General features: G+C 38.9%; 1 protein-coding gene and 1 pseudogene across 11 annotated transcripts in view; one reads left to right on the top strand and one right to left on the bottom strand.

Moving 5' to 3' along the window:
• Nucleotides 1-20,572, bottom strand: part of TMEM62 (transmembrane protein 62) — a 53,671-nt gene that overhangs the window by 29,780 nt on the left and 3,319 nt on the right. For 4 of the 11 annotated variants that reach the window (XM_031002082.3, XM_055363529.2, XM_031002083.3 and 1 more), the window contains 6 exons: nt 18,737-18,782; nt 10,720-10,861; nt 8,478-8,602; nt 8,205-8,327; nt 5,412-5,567; nt 2,530-2,689 (listed from right to left, as the gene is read on the bottom strand). In XM_031002082.3, coding sequence (XP_030857942.1) covers nt 2,530-2,689; nt 5,412-5,567; nt 8,205-8,327; nt 8,478-8,602; nt 10,720-10,861; nt 18,737-18,782 — 752 coding nt within the window. Of the gene's footprint in view, nt 1-2,529; nt 2,690-3,390; nt 3,454-5,411; nt 5,568-8,204; nt 8,328-8,477; nt 8,603-10,719; nt 10,862-18,736; nt 18,783-20,572 lie in introns of all 11 variants that reach the window. The other 7 variants (XM_063698508.1, XM_063698509.1, XM_031002107.3 and 4 more) reach the window with 5 other exon arrangements.
• LOC109023477 (farnesyl pyrophosphate synthase-like) lies at nt 16,080-17,331 on the top strand (annotated as a pseudogene).

The following is a 20,572-nucleotide window of genomic DNA, read 5'->3' as shown; positions in this document are numbered from 1 at the left end:
CAGGTACTCATACTTTAGTGGACATCAGAATCACCTGGAGAGATTGTTAAACTAGATTGCTAGGTCCTATCTCCGAAGTTTCTGATTCAGTAGATTTCGGATGGGACCTGAGAATTTCCATTTCTAACAAGTTCCCAGATGATATTGATGCCACTAGCCCAGGACCCACACTGAAAATTGATCTAAAGGTCTAGTTGCTACTAGACTGCCGGGAACCTATAGATATTCAATAAATACAATGAGTAGGTAAAATATTAGATAAGTGTCTTCTCCCACAGATTTTGAGTTTCAAATCTGACTTATCTACAGTTTACTGTATTTAAAAGGACAGAACTTTCCCATGAATGAATGAGGGGACCAGGTTCCCTATTTAATACTCAGTAGGTTGTTTAAAGTTATACATATAAGAAAACAGAAAACAGATCAGTCCTTGCCTGAGAATGAGGATGTAAGGAAAACAGATTGCAAAGGATACAAGAAAACTTTTGAGGGAAATGTATCATATTGCTTGTAGGCGATGACTTCAAGGATGTATACATATGTCAAAAGTCACCAAATTGTATACTTTAAATATACAGGGTTTATTATGTTATTATGTATAAATTATACCTTGATACCATTGTAAGAAATGTTAAACATACAAAAAGTATGTGATTTTACATTTTTACTAAGGATTCAACTAAGCAGCCAGAAATGTTTCAAGGAATATAAGCTATGGTTTTTTTTTCTTCATAAAACTACAGAAGTTGTATGTATATCTTATTAAGAAAATAATACACTGGGGTTCTGAGGCACTCCAGACTGTAGTGACTGTGAAGACAGGGAATAATTTATTCTAGGTGCACATGAACCTTCAAGTCTCTTTAAAATGATCCACCTTCTTCTAATATGAAAGACCTTAAGGGTTCATCCCCAGCTATCTCTCCTTCTACTTCTGCTGTAAGTTTTTTCTTCCTTCTACACAGAACATTTTAAAGATGGATGGCATAGCAGAGTGTCTTCTTTTGTGCAGATGTACAAGTTTCTCCATTTACAAACCAAGGGTAAAACTACCCCCAACAAAGGATTGTTTTGTGGATTAAGTAAAAAATTCTAAGTGCCTAGCATCTCCTTAGAGGGAGCTCAGTAAATAGTTTCTTCCTACTCAACCTATCTCTGTAGGGGGGATAAAAAAGATAATGAAAATAACTACATATGTTTTCTGAAAAATTATTTAGGGTTTCAAATTAAGTCTTAATATTAGAAGATTAAATAGTTAACAACTGTCATCAAATCATAAAGTTGCAGAAATTGACAGGTGTGTGTGTGTGTGTGTGTGTGTGTGTTTAAGAAACTAATTTCTGAGCACAGCTTATCGCCTTAAGAGTTTAATGAAACTGCTCTATTTTGGTAATGATTATTATTTTCTACTCTGGCAGGTGCTAATAAATTAAATGCCCTAAATTGAATCAGAATAAGAAAAGGCAAACTGGTACTGCATATGCTAACAATGCTTATTCCTCTAACAAAAAAGTGCTTCTGATGCACTGAAAATTCTGTGTCCTGAAGCTTTCAAATAATGACACAATTGTCCTACAATTAGAGACAGCAATCAAAGACATGGATACATAATACATGTTTTCTGACTTATTCTATTACCTTTGGGTATACTGGGGAATTTGCCCCTATTATGAAAAGATTCTGGGCAAAGTTGGAAGAAAACACAAGAATGATTTCCTGGGGCTAAAAAAAGGGAGTCTATGGCCACTCCTCTTCTCCTCTGCCTAGTTTTTAATCTAATATTAGAATTATTCCAAGTGCCCATTTTCAGAATATACTAAATACAGTGTATTCAATTTATTTTTATTTTTATTTATTTATTTTTTGAGATAGGGTCTCGCTTTGTTACTCAGGCTAGAGTGCACTGGCACAATCAGAGCTCACTATAACCTTGAACTCCTGGGCTCAAGCGATCCTTCCATCTCAGCCTCCCAAGTAGCTAGGACTACAGATGCACACCACCATGCCCAGCTAACTTTTATTTTTTTGTTGAGATGCGGTCTCACTATGTTGCCCTGGCTGGTCTCAAACTACTGGCCTCAAGTGATCCTCCAGCCTCAGCCCCAATTTTTTCACTTTTTTTGTTTATTTTGAGACAGGGTCTGGCTCTGTTGCCCAGGCTGGAGTGCAGTGGTGCAATCTCAGCTCACTGCAACCTCTACCTCCTGGGCTCAAGTGGATTCTCCTGCCTCAGCCTCCTGAGTAGCTGGGACTACAGGCACATGCCACTGTGCCCAGCCAATTTTTGTATTTTTTTGTAAAGACAGGGTTTCACTGTTTTGCCCAGGCTGGTCTCAAACTCCTATGCTTAGGTGATCTGCCTGCCTTGGCCTCCCAAAGTGCTGGGATTACAGGCGTGAGCCACCATGCCCGGCCCCCAATTTTTTTTTAAACATGGTTTCATTACCAATTGACTAAAAAATTCCAAACCAGAATTCATTGTGGCTACAGCTTAATCATTTACATAGTAAATATAAATTACTAACTTACCTGGACGATTACTTCTATGTTATGTGTCCCACTACTGTAGTTTCTAGGATTCCACTTCAGTACGAAAATGGGACCAGACACGTGAACAGCCTGGCCTAAATGAACTCCATCAATCTTAACTGTGACAGAAGTAATGGAGGATAAGGAAAAGGCCAAGACTCTAAAATGAGAGCATATATAAAACACATGGTTTGAGGTTTGTCATTGTTTTTGCAAAGGAGAATAACCTTATTGTAACTTGCAGATATACACGTATAGGCAGAACCATCATACTGTACAACAGCAGGAGCCACTATTGATATGATCTGGTTTCTTTCCGAATGGTGGCTTCTGGAGTTGGACAATTAGCAAAACTGAACTGGTAAGAAATTTGGAACTATTCTTTTACTTTTTAGAAAGAAAAATCAATTTTCTTTTGACAAATCTAGGTAAGGTGGATTCAAAGTTCTTTCTGAAGAAACTCCAGAAGTACTGATTTTTCTTTTAGGAAAATAATATAGGGTGGAAATCTCATTTTGTTAATCTAATGTCAAGCCTACCGTCTACTCATTTGGTACCAGGGTGTCTGTCCCAAAGAAACAGGGTTATAACCAGGACTAGGCTACCAAGCCCTTTCAGAGAGTATGACACCTAAACCTGATATCCAGCTCCCATCAAAAAACCTGACTGACACATGTGCGTTCCATTTCATTAGTGATGAAAACAATAAATGTAAACATCTTGGTACCATTTTTTACAAGTTAATTAGTAAATACTTTTTAAAGCATAATATCCAATAATAATAAGAGTATTGTGAATTTGGCATTCATATTGCTTGGTAATATTATAAATTAGCATCTGTTGTTGAAAGTAATTGGATACCTGATACACTGCTGGTGGGAATGTAAAATGGTGCAGCCACCATGGAAAACAGTATGGCAGCTCCTTAAAAAATTAAACAGATAATTACCATATGATCCAGCAATTCCACTTCTGGATATATATCTAAAAGAAGTGACAGCAGGGACTTGAACAGTTATCTGTACACTCATATTCATAGAAGCATTATTCAATATAGCCAAAAGTTAGAAGCAACCCAAGTGTCCATTGAACACATAAACAAAATGTGGTATGTGTGTATGTGTGTATACATATGTGTGTATATATATATACACACACACACACACACAATGTACAATGGAATATTATTCAGCCTTTAAAAGGAAGGAAATTATGACATATGCCACAACATGTATAAACCTTGAAGACATCATGTTAAATGAAAATAAGCCAGTCACAAAAGTATAAATATTGAATGGTTCCACTTATATGAGTTAGCTAGAGTAGTCAAATTCATAGAGACAGAAAGTAGATTGGTGGCTGCCAGGGGCTGTGGGAGAGGGAAGAACAGGAAGTTATTGTTTAATGGGTAAAAGTTTCAGTTTTAGAAAATGATAAATGTTCTGGAAATGGATAATGGTGATGGTTGCAAAACAATGTAAACTTGAAGCAAACTTAATGCTACTGAACTGTACACTTAAATATGGTTAAAATGGTACATTTTATGCCATGTGTACTTTGTTTAATCATGCTTACCATGATTAAAAATAGTGATTTTAGCTCCAAAAAAAAAGGGATTGAGCAATTTTTATCAACAGTCATAAAAGAATTCAAATTCTTTCACCTAGAATCCCACTTCTAGAACTCTTTCTTAAAGAAATTATTCAAGTGAAGGAAGAATATATATGTACCAGATATTCATCCACAAATAAGAAAAACCTTAAAAGTTCACCAATGAGATATGAAAATGGTTAGAAAAACTGTGGTACATTCTTTGTGCTGAAAGAAAACAAATCAGGAATTAGAATAGACTGTGCCTTATGATTATAATTATATAAAAACATCTTAAGAGAGAATGCCTGAGAAGAAATACTCAGAAGTGCTAATAATAGTTCTATTAGAAGTGGAGAAAAACATACTTAAAATCCCATTACCCTATTTTCCAAAGGTTGTTCTATTGTATTACTTTTCAAAATAAATTGTAAAAGTATATTTTAAAAAGTGCTCTTACATTTGAAACAAGTTATATATCTCTTTGCAAAAAGAATGTTAATGTCCCATTTGGATTCTATTAATCTATATAATCAAATTCATGGCCAGGCATGGTGGTTCAAGCCTGTAATCCCAGCACTTGGGGAGGCATAGGAGGGTGGATCCCTTGAGGTCAGGAGTTTGAGACCAGCCTGGCCAACGCGGTGAAACCCTCTCTCTACTAAAAATACAAAAATTAGCCAGGCGTGGTGGCACACATCTGTAATCTCAGCTACTCCAGAGGCTGAGGCATGAGAAAAGCTTGAACTCGGGAGGCGGTGGTTGCAGTGAGCCAAGATCAGGCCACTGCACTCCAGCCCGGGCAACAAAGCAAGACTCTGTCGAAAATCAAAACAAAACAAAACAAAACAAATTCATTTGCCAACTGAATTTTCAATTCCATAAGGATTATATATATAGCTTATGCTTTCTTAGAAGGCTACATAACAAAATGAAAAAAAATTTGATATATAATGCAAATTTTAAAAAGTAGACTATAAAGGAATATGTACATTATGCTTATAGCAATGTAAAAACATCCAAATAAAAAGGCTGGAATAAAATAAAACAAAAATAATAATGGTAGAATTATAGATTTCTGAATGGTTTTTAAAATTTCATCAGCTTAAAAAAAGATATGCTTTTTAACTTAATGGAAACAAAACAGTAAGCAATCTATCTTTATATAATGTTTAGGTTGTTGAGAAAACTAAAATGGGGCATCTCATAGCTTTCACATGGGAATGCAATCACAATGACTTATTCTCCTTCATTATCAAACTGAAAGTAAATTCTAAAAAATTGCTACATACCTGATGTGTGTTGAGTGAAGAAGTCTTTCTAGTGGTTCATGTTCACCACAACTATAAAGGAGTGATTTAGGATTGGTGATAAGAACCACAGGCCACTTGCCAAAGATCAAATCTGCAAAGCTAAAGAGGTCATGATCAAAAGCAAAAATCCGGTACCTAAAGACCAGATAATGATAAGGTAATTTAGTCACTTCACATTGTAAGAGGTCATGAAGGTAATATACAGAACAAATATAAAAATACATAACTAGGACTTTTTTACATGATTAATTTGAATACAGATTAAGTAATATTTTCTTTCTTTCTTCCCTTACCCCATCACTTTATCCTTCACATTTGTCACATAACTGCCTCTGACTGGGCAATGGATTCAACTGTGCTCTTGAACAACACCTGGTACACGGCATGTACTCTTTAATTTTTAAATAAATACTTGTTGAAGTAACTCATCTTATCCCTGTACTTTAAGACAATTTTGAACCTAAAATATTTATTATAACCCTAATACTTGACATTCTTCATCCCATCAACAATGCTACATAAAATATTAAAATGGTTGATATGAACAAAATTAGAAATCTTTCATACTTCTTTTAAACCTTTATTTCTTTTTTTTTTTTTTTTCTTATTTTTGAGATGGAGTCTCACTCTGTCACCCAGGCTGGAGTGCAGTGGCGCAATCTTGGCTCACTGCAACCTCTGCCTCAGCCTCCCAAGTAGCTGGGATTACAGGTGCCCGCCACCACACCCGGCTATTTTTAGCAGAGATAGGGTTTCACCATGTTGGCCAGGCTGGTCTCGAACTCCTGACCGCAGGTGATCCCCCTCACCTTGGCTTCCCAAAGTGCTGGGATTATAGGCGTAAGCCACCATGCCTAGCATTAAACATTTATTTCTATAATTTCAAAGAAATTAAAGTTGTTTTCATTTTCCAAATGCAATAACAAAAGGTATAAAATATTCATTAAAGAATAACCAAAGTTTTATATTTTCTAACTTTTAGAACTAAAAAAAGAAATGATTCACTATGGCAGAAACAATAGTGCTCACGAAATTCTCTACACATTCCCCTGAATTTCCCAGTCTCCTGGTATCGGGTTGGGACCATGTGACTAGTTTTGGCCAATGGGCTGTGAAGAGAAGTGACACATATCATGCCTGTGGTCCAAAGTACTTAGGAGTGGGTGTGAGTTCTCCTTGCTCTCTTCTCTGCCCTGGAATCGACATGTCGAAATAGGAATTTTAAGATGGAGGAAGTCTGAATTACTGACTCATCCCATGGATAAGAGTTGTTCTGACTCATATTGAATTTATACAAATGAAAAACATTTGTGTTAAGCCACTGATATTTCTGGATTTATCTGCATCTACAACAAGGCCTAGCCTAATATTTCCAATATACTGTTTTTAAAAATTATTCTATTGTAACTAACACAATTTAAGTGTTTATAAGGGCAGGTAAAGTTTAGGTCCTTTTATCTGGAGTACACTCCAAATAAAACCCCAGGGTTGGAACACAGGAAAGCTGGTGGAGAGAGAAAGGAAATGCCTTCATAATTAACATCACAACTTGTAACTGGAGCACTTAGAAGAAATAAAGAAGCTGGTCAAGGCTTAGTAAGACTATCTCACAAAAGGCAATCATAGCCCAGCCCACAGCCTCACAGCCATGAACAGACAACTCTTAGCTCAAAGTAATTATAGTTGCCAAATAATTACACGTTTCAAGCATAACTCACACAGTTTTTAAAAAGTCAACCAAAATGAGGAAGTACCTTCCAAGATGTAAAGTTCCTTTTTAATTAATGGAAGTAGTTAAAAATAAAAAGATAACATATTCAGCTCAACAAATCTTTGCTGAGTACCTATTATCTGAGAGCACAGGGTTTGTGTAAATTAAATAACTGTAATAGTTAAACAATAAGATGATACTCCTCAAAACTTGATAAACTATTTCACTTAAATACTTCTTTTTAAAAAAGAAAAAACCATATATTTAACTACACTACATGCTTTTGATAAACATATTTTCTCTTAGAGAGACTTTAACCTTAAAAAAGCCAACTATCATCTATTTGAAGAAGTTAAATCACTACCATCTTGTAACAATAACCAGTATGGTAGATACAAAATTCAGGAGGAAAAACATGACACTTCTAGTCCTAGCATTTCTCAAATTGTCATGCATAGACCACCCAGAGGGCTTTTAAAAAAGGCAGTTTGGGCCAGGCGCCATGGCTCACGCCTGTAATCCTAGTACTTTGGGAGGCCGAGGCGGGTGGATCACCTGAGGTCAAGAGTTCAAGACCAGCCTGGCAAACATGGTGAAACCCCATCTCTACTAAAATACAAAAATTAGCTGAGCATGATGGTGGGTGCCTGTAATCTCAGCTACTCTGGGCAGCTGAACGTGACTCTGTCTCAAAAAAAAAAAAAAAAGTAATTTGTTGGACCCTAATCCAGACCAACACAATCAAAATCTCTAGAGGTAGCGCCTGAAAATTTTTATTTTTCATAAGCTCCTCCATAATTCTTGTGCACACTAGAGTTTGAGTCCAATTCCTAATGGACATATCTTGAAAATCCAATGTAACATAGTGATAGTAAACATCACTGCTATGACAAGGTTTCCGCAAAATGACAAAGATTGCAGAGACATATATTACTTTAAAAAAACAGAAATATCACAAGTTTTTCTTTAACTGTGATCACCCATGATATCAGTAAGAAAACTATCATTGCTTTGGCAAAACTTATGTGTATAAGTTTTATTCTATGGGGAGGTTCCCTTACCTCCTATTATCCTTCCAGTCTCCCACCTCAAGTTCCAAAGTGCCCTGGAAGTGACGAGTGTGCAAAACAGGCATCAGTCCACCAAGTGTATGGAGATGTCCACACAAATAAGCTATAGCCGAACTAACCAATGAAAAATAAATGAAATAAATGAACAAAGATAACGCGTGAGGCCAAATTAATAAAAATGTCTTGCCAGAAAAGCAGAATAGGTAACAGCAAAATAAAAAAAACTAAAAACAAATTAATTCTGATTTTGGAAGCTTGTCTCACCTCATTATTGACCGGATTCCTGGTGATGGAGAAAGAATAGTGGATGTTGTAAAGTGTCCAAACCAAATTGTATGGTTGCTCCGACTGCTTTCCTTGGCCAGTAATAAGAGCTCCTCCATCTTTTTCTGAGATGAGAGAAAAATGGAAGGATCTTAAATTAGGGCTCAGGCTAAAATCTAATGTCAACAGATTAGAAAACTCCTCTGAAGATTTATAATAATTATTATATGTGTCTAGGCCTTAAACCTTACTAGTTAATGACCTCTATGGACCTCTGTAAGTTTCAAATTGTTTTCACATACATTATATTTCATTTGATACTAAAAATAACTCTGCAATAGGTAGGGTAGGTATTATCCTCTTTTAATAGATAAGGAAACTGCGAAATGAAGTCATCACTAATCTTTACAGCTTTGTATAACACTTTACGATTAATGAAGAGGATACAGAAACTAAACTTCTAAAATAATATCATGGAAAGACTTCTACCTAAATGTTTATAACAGCTCTGATAATAGCCAAAAACTAGAAACCATCAACAAGTTGTAATACATCCACACGATGGAACAGCACTCAGCAATAGAAAGGAAAGAACTACTGATACACACAATCATACGGATGGATCTCAGAAACATTATACTGAGCAAAAGAAGCCAGACCCAAGAGTACATACTGTATGATTTCATTTATACAAAATTTTAGAACAAACAAAATGAATCTATACTGATAGAAAACCAATCAGTGATTCCCTAGGAAGTGAAGACAGACTGTACAAGGATGACAAGACTTTAGGATGATGGAAATGTTCTATGTCTTAACTGTGGTGACAGTTATACCAATATATACATTTGTCAAAACTCTTCAAACATTTAAAATGAGGGTATTTTATAGTACTCAAATCATACCTCAAAAGTTGATTTCAAAAAATAACTGGTACATATGTAAATATGCATTAATATTATATGTAAGGTGCTTACAGCAATACATTTCTGGGATCTACCCTCAGGGTTTTTAATTTAAGTCTGGGGCAAGGCAAGGGAATCTGTATTTTGTAACACTCCAGTTGGTTTTCATGTACATGATCCTTGAATTCTACCTTTAAAAAACACTATACTAAGGAATGGGATTTAATATAAGTTCATCAACCCTGACTAAAGACACTTGATAGATAAGAAACAAAATAGAACCTAATTAAATAAAATGCCTAAAGTAACACAATGCATTTGACAATATTCTGTTCGCTTGATTTCACATTCTTTCGAACTCTCGTATAACTCTGAACCTCTTAGTTCTAATTTAGCAAATTCTGCTCTTTATTATATTTATTTCTATACTGGTCTTATACCTCACCACTAGATTAAATACTCTAAGAGTCTAAGAACTTGATCTTATCACTTTTGTATTCTTTCATATGAGCACATATGTCTTACTTAGGGGCATATGCTTATTAAATAATGAGTTGGCATTTACTGTACCAAGAAATAATAAGAGGTTCTCAAATGAGACTTTCCACACAGTTTAAATCCAGCAATCACCTAGCCTTGTCAAAATACTTGAAAATAAACTTATTGATTTCAATAGTCATCCTTCTCTTCTTAAAAAAAATATAGACCAGCTGGGCACAGTGGCTCATGCCTGTAATCCCAGCACTTTGGGAGGCTGAGGCAGGTGGATCACTTGAGATCAGGAGTTCGAGACCACCCTGGCCAACATGGCAAAACCCCCTTTCTACTAAAAATGCAAAAATTAGCTGGGCATGGTGGCACGTGCCTGTAATCTTAGCTATTTGGGAGGCTGAGGCACAAGAATTGCTTGAGCCTGGGATGTGGAGGTTGCAGTGAGCTGAAATCACACCACTGCACTCCAGCCTGGGCGACAGAGCAAAACTCCATCTCAAAAAAGAAACACTAGTTAGAACTGGCAATTGTGGGAACTTAGGAATATACCACACAAAGCTGTATGTCCTGTAACTTGCAAAGTGCATCCTGTACTCAGTACCTATTTAATAAATGTTTACTCCATAAAGTGTGAGGTACTTCTTTCTCAGATTTTGGGACAAGAAAAAGGATAGCAAAAATAGTGCTGAAATAGCCAGTAACTTCTAGCCATACCTGTAACCAAGTTAAATTTCTCCCAAGCATTCCTAGATAACAACTAGTTTACTTTTGATAACTTTAAGTGATCCACACGTATCCATGAAAAAATAAGTAAGCTACAAAGGGAAGTAAGATTTTTACTGCACCTTGTCTAAAATTCCAAAGAAATTATAGGGTCTCTTAGGCCCTGGATTTACAGTGGCATCTACACAGATGAACGAATAGTTGCCAAAGGGAGTACTGTGGACATAATGGAAAGAGCCATCTCTACGTACAGCAGAATATTTCCTAAAAAATAGAAGACAGGAGGGTGTTAGTGTAATAAAAAGACAATGCTTTAAAATTTCTTCCCTAATACACTAGATTTTACCTTCCTTTGAAAACGAGATTTACTGATCTGACAGAAATATACTAAACTAGATCCACAATGGATAAACTGATGAAATTTCAAAGTTTTTCTCCCATTGTCCCCAAAGACTCATGCAAACTAATTCAATAACCAAATACAAGTTCACCAAGTTCAGAAGTAAGACGGCTCTTTTAGGGAGTCCATTAAATGTTCAAAAAGAAATCAAAATCCAGTGGAACAGTATTTATCAATCATTTGCAGATTTAGTGAGGGCCTACTAAGTACCTAGAATTCTTGGTGTAGTGAGATACAAAAGCTGTCTACTTCTTGAAACAGGACTACAGAGGCTTAATTCACAAGAAAGACTTGCAAAGATGAAGTCTTCAAGCAAGGAGAAAAAATATTAGTCTAGGTCTGGGTTGTTAAATCTTTTTCAGTTCCTAAAGATATACTGATAACATACACAGGGTCTATATCCACTAATGAAAGTTTACCACCTTAAGTGTCAACAGTGTTCAGGTGTCCATAAAACTGCAGAGTGAAGACCAGGAAGAAAGGATGAGTAACACAGTACAGAGCAGGCACTCATTAAGTATGTGTTGAATAAACAAGAAGGAAAGTATAGATTTTATTGGAGGGCATACCTATATTATTCAAATGTCAGAACATTATAAGAAAAGTTGGTATTATCGTTTATCTAAGTGTCTTACATGATTTTTACCTAACAGCATATATTTAAAAATACAAATAAACTCCTGAAATTTAATATGCTAGTGGGCCACAACAACCATCAAATATAATGTAACCCGAGTAAATATATAATATAGACATTACAACTAATACTCAGAAATTAGTCAAACCCAATTTAAACAATGTCAATTAGTTCTACTGCCTTTCTTCTTGGTATTTTTTAAATTTCCATTTCAGGGCCGGGCACGGTGGCTCCCGCCTGTAATCCCAGCACTTTGGGAGGCCGAGGTAGGTGGATCACGAGGTCAGGAGATCGAGACCATCCTGGCTAACATGGTGAAACCCCATCTCTACTAAAAGCACAAAAAAATTAGCCGGGCGTGCTGGCGGGCGCCTGTAGTCCCAGCTACTCCAGAGGCTGAGGTAGGACAATGGCTTGAACCCGGGAGGCGGAGCTTGCAGTGAGTGGAGATCGTGCCACTGCACTCCAGCCTAGATGACAGAATGAGACTCTGTCTCAAAAAAAAAAAAAAAAAAAAAAATTCTATTTCAGGGTTTTATTCTAAATTAAAATTTTTACTTATATTTTTTCTTGCTTATTTTATGTTCAGTTATTCCTCAGAATCTTTTTTTTTTTTTTTTTGAGATGGAGTCTCGCTCTGTCGCCCAGGCTGGAGTGCAGTGACACGATCTTGGCTCACTGCAAGCTCCGCCTCCTCTTTGGGACATTTTTAAGATCAAGATTTAACTTTAATTTTTTTCTTCAGATTGGTATTTCTGTAATATTTATTTTTTTAGTAAAATGCCATTTATTAAATTCAGATAAAGTTTAGGTGGCTAAAAACAAAAATACAAAGGTAAGAAACTTTAAAGTGACTATTCACTTTACTTTCCCAATAACCACTCAGCCCCAAGTCCTGTTAATTACTTTTGAACATGTCTCCTAACTCCCCACAGTCACCATGAAAGATACAAACAGTTAACAGGAAGTGAAAGATTTTCATCTCTGTCCTCTTCCTTTCTCACATTAACAAAAGAGAACAACCTCCTCTTCCAATGTATGGTGACTCTAATCATACAAACTCAGTTAACCAGTGCTTTTTGACCTATCATCCTCAAATTGATGTCACCATCTCCATATCCAAGAACTTAGTTCAGATGGGTATGACTTTTCATATCATGACTAGACTATTGCAGGACCCTCCGATTTAGTCCACATAACTCCAATATCTCTTTTTTCCTTTTTATCCCATCTTTTTCCTTTTTTTATTGTGGGATTGCCATTTATAAAACACTATTTTAATTATGTTCCTTGCCTCCTTAAGAACCTATGCTGAATTATGAACTATTACCCATCACATCTCAACTTCTATGCTTGTTACTTAAGACCTCCATAAATTAGCCCTAAGCTACCTATCCAGTGTCATACTAGTCCTCAGTATGAATGTTAATTCTGGTGACACCAGTTTTCTTACTGCCCCTGCAAAGTTCAGTTTTTGGTTTCCCAGTCTGTAGCTTTTAAAGATCTCTTCATACCTATCTTTTTGCCTAAAATATCTTCCTTGGCATGTCCTACTTCTTCAAATGCTACTCATCTTTTAAGATTGGACACACTTTTTGCTTCTTTTATAAAGTCTTCTCTATGTCCACCCTCCATGCTTTTCTGATTTCTCATAGTGATTATCATGTGTACCAAATAATCTAGCATTTCCTCGGCCATTTCTTCATGTTCTTTTCTAATTGTTTCCTAAATAATTCTGATGTCCCTTAACTACACTATCAGTTCCTTGAAGGCAAAAGCCAAATTTTTAACATTAGCTCATGTATCTCTCACACTATCCAACTAGGGATGGACTCTCAATAAATATTTGCTACATGATTGATTGACAATGCAGAACAAAGCTACTGAATACCCTGAGGCTGAAAAGTGCACTGCAACCAAAAGAGGAATCTAAACATAATGAAACTAGAGAATTGGTTTCTAATTCAGAGATCCCTTGCCTTTTCACATTCGTGACAAATAAAGATTATTTTAATATTTGTATGACACAGGATGAAAAGATAAAGCAGCCAGGTGACTAACTGGGCTCTCCAGCCACCACAGAGGCCAGGAGAATCAGTATCTCAGGATTCTGAAAACCCAGTGACCTCAGTAGTGTGGCTGACAAGCTCTGATATAAATGACTTTTCCTATGTATCAATGACTTAAATTTTTTAAGCCCGTGTGGAATATTAAAAGTACCATTAGCCAAAACAAAGCATTAAACTGCATGCATATTTCAGAGATATTGTGGTTCCTGACACCACAATAAAGCAAATATTGCAAAAAAGCGAGTCACATGAATTTTTTGGTTTCCCAGTGCATATGAAAGTTATGTTTACGGCTGGGTGCAGTGGCTTATGCCTGTAATCTCAGCACTTTTGGAGGCCAAGGCAGGCAGATCACTTGAGGTCAGGAGTTTGAGACCAGCCTGGCCAACATGGCAAAACTCTGTCTCTACTAAAAATACAAAAATTATCCAGGCATGGTGGCACATGCGTGTAGTCCCAGCTACTCAGGAGGCTGAGCCAGGAGACTCGCTTGAACCAGGGAGGTGGAGGTTGCAGTGAGCCAAGATGGTGCCACTGCACTCCAGCCTGGGCAACAGAGCAAGATCCTGTCTCAAAAGAAAAAAAAAAGTTATGTTTACACCATACTATAGTCTATTAATGTGCAATTGCATCATGTCTAGAAAAACAATGCACATACCTTAATTTATAAATACTTCTACTGACTGGGCATGGTGGCTCACGCCTGTTACCCTAGCACTTTGGGAGGCCGAGGTGAGTGGATCACTTGAGCCCAGGAGTTCAAGACTAGCCTGGGCAACACACAGAAACCCTGTCTCTATAAAAAACACAGTAATTAGCCAGGCATGGTGGCTCACGCCTGTGGTCCCAGCTACCCAAGAGGCTGAGGTGGGAGGATCACTTTGAGCCTGGAAGGTGGAGATTGCAGTGAGCTGAGATCGCGCCATTGCACTCCAGCCTGGGTGACAGAGAGACCCTGTCTCAAAAAAAAAAAACAAAAAAACAAAAAAAAACCTTACTGCTAAAAATGCTAGTGATCATCTGAGCCTTCAGTGAGTCAAAATCTTTTTACTGGTGGAGGGTCTTGTTTTGACGTTGGTGGCTGCTGACTGATCAGGGTGGTGGTTGGGGTGGCTGTGGTAATTTCTTAAAATAAGGTAACCATGAAGTTTGCTACATCAATTGACTTTTCCTTTCACAAGAATTTCTTGGCCGGGCGTGGTGGCTCACCCCTGTAATCCCAGAACTTTGGGAGGCCGAGGTGGGCGGATCACGAGGTCAGGAGTTCAAGACCAGCCTGGCCAATATGGTGAAACCCCGTCTCTACTAAAATATAAAAATTAGCGGGGCATGGTGGCAGGCGCCTGTAGTCCCAGCTACTTAGGAGGCTGAGGCAGGAGAATTGCTTGAACCCGGGAGGCGGAGGTTGCAGTGAGCCAAGATCGCACCACTGCACCCCAGCCTGGGTGACAGAGCAAGCCTCCATCTCAAAAAAAAAAAAAAAAAGAATTTCTCTATAGCATGCAATGCTGCTTGATAGCATTTTACCCAAAGAAATCCAATCCTCTCCAACACTGTCATTGCTTTATCAACTAAGTTTATGTATAATTCTAAATCCTTTGTTGTCATTTCAAAAACGTTCACACCATATTTAGAAGGAGTAGATTCCTTCTCAAGAAACCACTTTTTCTGCTCATCCATAAGAAGCAACTTGTCATCTGTTCAAGTTTTATCATAAGATTGCAGCAATTTAGTCACCTCTTCAGGCTCCACTTCTAATTCTAGTTCTCTTGCTATTTCCACATTTACAGTTCTTCCTCCACTGAAGTCTTGAACCCCTCAAAGTCATCCATGAGGGTTGGAATCAACTTCTTCCCTCCTGTTCATGTTGTTATTTTAACCTCCTCCCATTAATTGCAACTGTTCTTAATGGCATCTAGAATGGTGAATCCTTTCCATAAATTTTTCAATTGACTGCCCACATCCATCAGAGGAATCATCATCTAAGGCAGCTATAGTCTTATGAAATGTGTTTCTTAAATAGTAAGAGTTGAAAGTTGAAATTACTCCTTGATCCATTGGCTATAGAATGAATACTGCGCTAGCAGGCATGAAAATAACATTCATCTCCTTGTACATCTTCCTCAGAGCTCTTGTGTGACCAGGTGCATTGTCAATGACCATTGATATTTTGAAGGGAATATTTTTTTCTGAGCAGTAGTTCTCAATAGTGGACTTAAAATATTCAGTAAACCATGCTGTAAACAGATGTGCTATTATTATCCAGGCTTTGTTGTTCCATATATAGAACACAGGCAGAGTAGATTTAGCATAACGCTTAAGCACCCAAGGATTTTCAGAATGGTAAATGGGCATTGGCTCCACTTAAAGTCATCAGCTATGGAGCAGGAACCCACATCCAGGAACAGAGCCCTTTGCTCCTCCCTCAGAATGAATGGAGACCAGAAATCAGACATTTCTGTCCAAGAAAAGCAGGATTTCGTTCAGTGCTTCTCCCAGATTGTTAGGGTGCTGACTGAGGATGAGATGGGGCACCCAGAGACAGGAGATGCTATCACCCAGCTTAAGGAGGTCCTGTAGTACAATGCCATTGGAGGCAAGTATCACCGGGCTTTGATGGTGCTAGTAGCATTCTGGGAGCTGGTGGAGCTGAGGAAACAGGATGCTGAGAGTCTCCAGCGGGCCCTGACTATGGGCTGGTGTGTGGAACTGCTGCAGGCTTTCTTCCTGGTGGCAAATGACATCATGGATTCATCCCTCACCCACTGGGGACAGATCTGCTGATATCAGAAGCCGGGCGCGGGTTTGGATGCCATCAATGTTGCTATGCTTCTGGAAGGGAAGCATGTATGTACCGCCTGCTGAAGCTCTATTGCCAGGAGCAGCCCTATTACCTGAACCTGATCCAGCTCTTCCGGCAGAGTTTCTATCAGACTGAGATTGGGCAGACCCTGGACCTTATCATAGCCCCCCAGGGCAATGTGGATCTTGGCAGATTCACTGAAAAGAGGTACAAATCTAGTGTCAAGTACAAGGCAGTTTCTACTCCTTCTACCTTCCTGTAGCTGCAGCCATGTATATGGCAGGTATTGATAGAGAGAAGGAGCATACCAATGCCAAGAAGATCCTGCTGGAGATGGGAGAGGGAGAGTTCTTTCAGATCAGGATGATTACCCTCACCTCTTTGGGGACCCCAATGTGACGGGCAAAGTTGGCACTGACATCCAGGACAACAAATGCAGCTGGCTGGTGGTTCAGTGTCTGCAACGGGCCACTCCAGAACAGTACCAGATTCTGAAGGAGAATTTTGGGCAGAAGGAGGCCGAGAAGGTGGCCCCGGTGAAGGCAGTATTTGAGGAGCTGGATCTGCCGGCCATGTTCTTGCAATAATAGGAAGACAGTTACAGCCACGTTATGGGTCTCATTGAACAGTACGCAGCTCCCCTGCCCCCAGTCATCTTTCTGGGGCTGGCGCGCAAAATCTACAAGCGGAAAAAGTGACCTAGAGACTGCAAGGGTGGGGAGAGGAGGCCCTAAATAAATTATTGTGTAACTTTCTCAAAAAAAAAAAAAAAAATCAGCTGCATGGACCTCTAGCAATAGTCAGCCCGTCCTTTGAAGCCAGGGATTGACTTTTCTCTAGCTATAAAAGTCCTAGATGGCATCTTCTTCCAAAAGAAGCCTGTTTCATTTACATGGAAAATCTGTTGTTTAGTGCAGCCACCTTCATCAATTATCTTAGCTAGATCTTCTGGGTCACTTGCTGCAGCTTCTCCATCAATCAGCACTTGCTGCGTCACACTGCATATTTATGTTATGGAGTTAACTTCTTTCCTTAAACCTCATGAACCAAACTCTGCCAGCTTCCAACTTTTCTTCTGCTGCTTCCTTACCTCTCTCAGCCTTCATAGAATTGAAGGGAGTTAGGATCTTGCTCTGGATTAGGCTTTGGCTTAAGTGAATGTTGTAGATGGTTTGATTGTCTATCCAGAACACGAAAACGTTCTCCACATCAGCAGTAGGACTGTTTCACTTTCTAATCATTCATCTGTTCACTGGAGGAGCACTTTTAATTTCCTTCAAGAACTTTTCCTTTGCCTTCACAACTTGGCTTACTGCTCCAGCTCAAGAGGCCTAGCTTTCAGCCTATCTGAAAGCCTTTCAATAGCCTTCCTCACCAAGCTTCATCATTTCTACCTTTTGATTTAAAGTGAGAGATGTTGGGCCCTTCCTTTCACTTGAACACTTAGAGGCCATTGTAGGGTTATTAACTGGCCTAATTTTAATATTGTTGTGTCTCAGGGAATAGGGAGGCTGGAGGAGAGGGAGAGAGATGGGAGAACAGCTGATTGGTGGAGCACTCAGAACACATACAGCACTTATTGATTAAGTTCCTGGACTTATATGGGCAAGGTTTGTAGCACCCCAAAACAATTACAATAGTAACATCAAAGGTCACTGATCACAGATCACCATAAAAGATATAATGAAAAAGTTTGAAATATTGTGAGAATTACCCAAATGAGACACAGAGACAGGAAGTGAGCACATGCTGTTGGAAAAATGGCTCCCATAGACTTGCTCAAGGCAGGCTTGCCACAAACTCTCAATTTGAAAAAATGCAACATCTGCAAAGTGCAATAAGGCGAAGCATAATAAAACGAGGTATGCCTGTATATGAAACAGAAAGAATTAAGGGAAAGAAAAACTCTAAACAAAAAGAAATGCATCTGTCACAAAAAGACAAAAAGGCTCATTTTTTAGATTACCAGAGATTCTTTATAGAAAAATTTTACCTGTTAAAAAATGTTTTCAGCTAGGCACAGTAGCATGTGCCTGCAGCCCCAGCTACACAGGAGTCTGAGGCAGGAGGATCGTTCGAGCTCAGGAGTTCAGAGCTAGCCTGGGCAAAATAGCGAGACCCCTGCCTCTTAAAATGTTTTTTTAAAGTTTTCTCTCATTCATTGAATTGACCACACCTTCCTTATAACACTGACTCTACATAGTGGTCTGTCTTCTGTTTATTACAGTACCTGTAATAATTCTTGATGCTGTCCAGACTTGGAATATTGAATGCATCTAATTTAAAAAAAAAAAAAAAGCAAACATTCATCCACATTAAAAAAAGAATGCAAACATTTTCTTTAATGACTAAGGGAAAATAATTCTTTCTATAACAATTCTCCCACACACACCCCCAGGGTAGAGCCATTCCATTTATTATTCAGCAAACAGTGGGAGGACTAGGAGAGGGGCACATCCTGGACAACCTCCCATTATTGCCATGGGTTTCAGTTTGCTTCCCCCACCTAGAAGTGCTTAGCCTAAGGAAAGGGTAGACTCAGCCCCTGACTCAGAACAGAGTCCAGATGGCCCTGCCCCTACCACCAACTCATGAACTCCCACCATGGCCCATCTCTCTAGGGCCACTGAGCCTCTCCTAGAACCAGTATGGCTAGACTCTGGGTTGCTGAGTCCAATCCAAGCAGGTTAGGCTCCAAGTTCTAGACCCTAGGCTGGCTAAAACCCTGGAATCTTGATTCCAGGATGTGGGTGGGGTGGACTTAGGTCCCAAGCTCCAGGCTAAGCCAGGGGCCTTCAGGGCTGCAGCAGGTAGCTGCCTTCATGGCTAGGTTTCTTGGGCAGTGGTACCTTTTCAGGATAGGGGCCAGGGCTGGAGGTGGGACTAAATCTGTAGAGACAGTCAATATTGGCATAGCAAGAGTGTAGGCCCGGCAGAGAATGACTCGGAGCAGAAGCAGCAAGAAGCCTATGAGGCATTGCAGATGACGGCAATGAACACCCCCTGGGAAACGGCTGCCCCCATGACAGGCAGCCCACCCTCAGACCAGCACAGACAGTAGAGCTGCCTCAATGGCAAGGCCTGTGCCAAGGTGGGACTCTGGTATGACCAGCCTTCCATGGAGGCTGTCCTGTCTACACACTCAATGATTCCCGGGCAGAGGAGATGTCCACCTGCAGTCTTAAGCCAAAGTACAGCCCGGTGCACATCTGTGGGAGGGTTGGGACAGTGGGATCTTCAGATTTAACTGAGGCTCCAGCAGGAGCAACTGGCCCACCACAAGCTCTCTGCCTCTGCTGGCACAGACTTAGCTAGGCATGGCGTGACTGTAGCAGCCTCTGTCATCTTTCTGTAACAGTTTTAATGGCAGAATGCCAATCAATTAGATTGATACTTTAAAATTTTGATATCTTAACAAAATTCAGATTATCTGGAAACTTATTTAAGGCACTTAGTATACTAGAGAAAAACAGGTACTTTGAATTCTATACCACTCAGAATAAATAACTTTGAAATTATAAGATTGAACTGTAATTGCTCTTGTCTTAATCATGTGATTCTAAAAGCCAGCAAGAAGTGGATTCATGCCTGATCTACTGATCAGATAAAGTAGACAAATGAAGTACTTAGCTAATAAAAAAGTCAACCTTTATAAATCAAACAAATACACTACCATCAGGACTCTTTTGGAGAAGAGTTCATTTCCTTACCAACACAATGATAATCTAAAAAAGGGAAAGGATTATCCATTTCCCTGTTCATGCCTATGGAGATTTGTTTGCAATTTAAACTTTTTAAGCTAGGTGCAGTGACTCACACCTGTAATCCCAGCACTTTGGGAGAATGAGGTAGGAGGATCACTTGAGCCCAGGAGTTTGAGATCAGCCTAAGCAACATAGCAAGACCCCAACTCCACAAAAAAAAACTTCAAAAATTAGCAGGGTATGGTGATGCATGCTTGTAGTCCCAGCTACTTGGGGGGCTGAGGTGGGAGGATCATTTAAGCTCAGGTCAAGGCTGCAGTGAGCTATACTCACACCACTGCACTCCAGGCTGAGTGACACAG

This window comes from Gorilla gorilla, chromosome 16, assembly GCF_029281585.2.
Source record: "Gorilla gorilla gorilla isolate KB3781 chromosome 16, NHGRI_mGorGor1-v2.1_pri, whole genome shotgun sequence".
NCBI lineage: Eukaryota > Metazoa > Chordata > Mammalia > Primates > Hominidae > Gorilla > Gorilla gorilla.
This window is presented reverse-complemented; position numbering and strand designations above follow the sequence as displayed.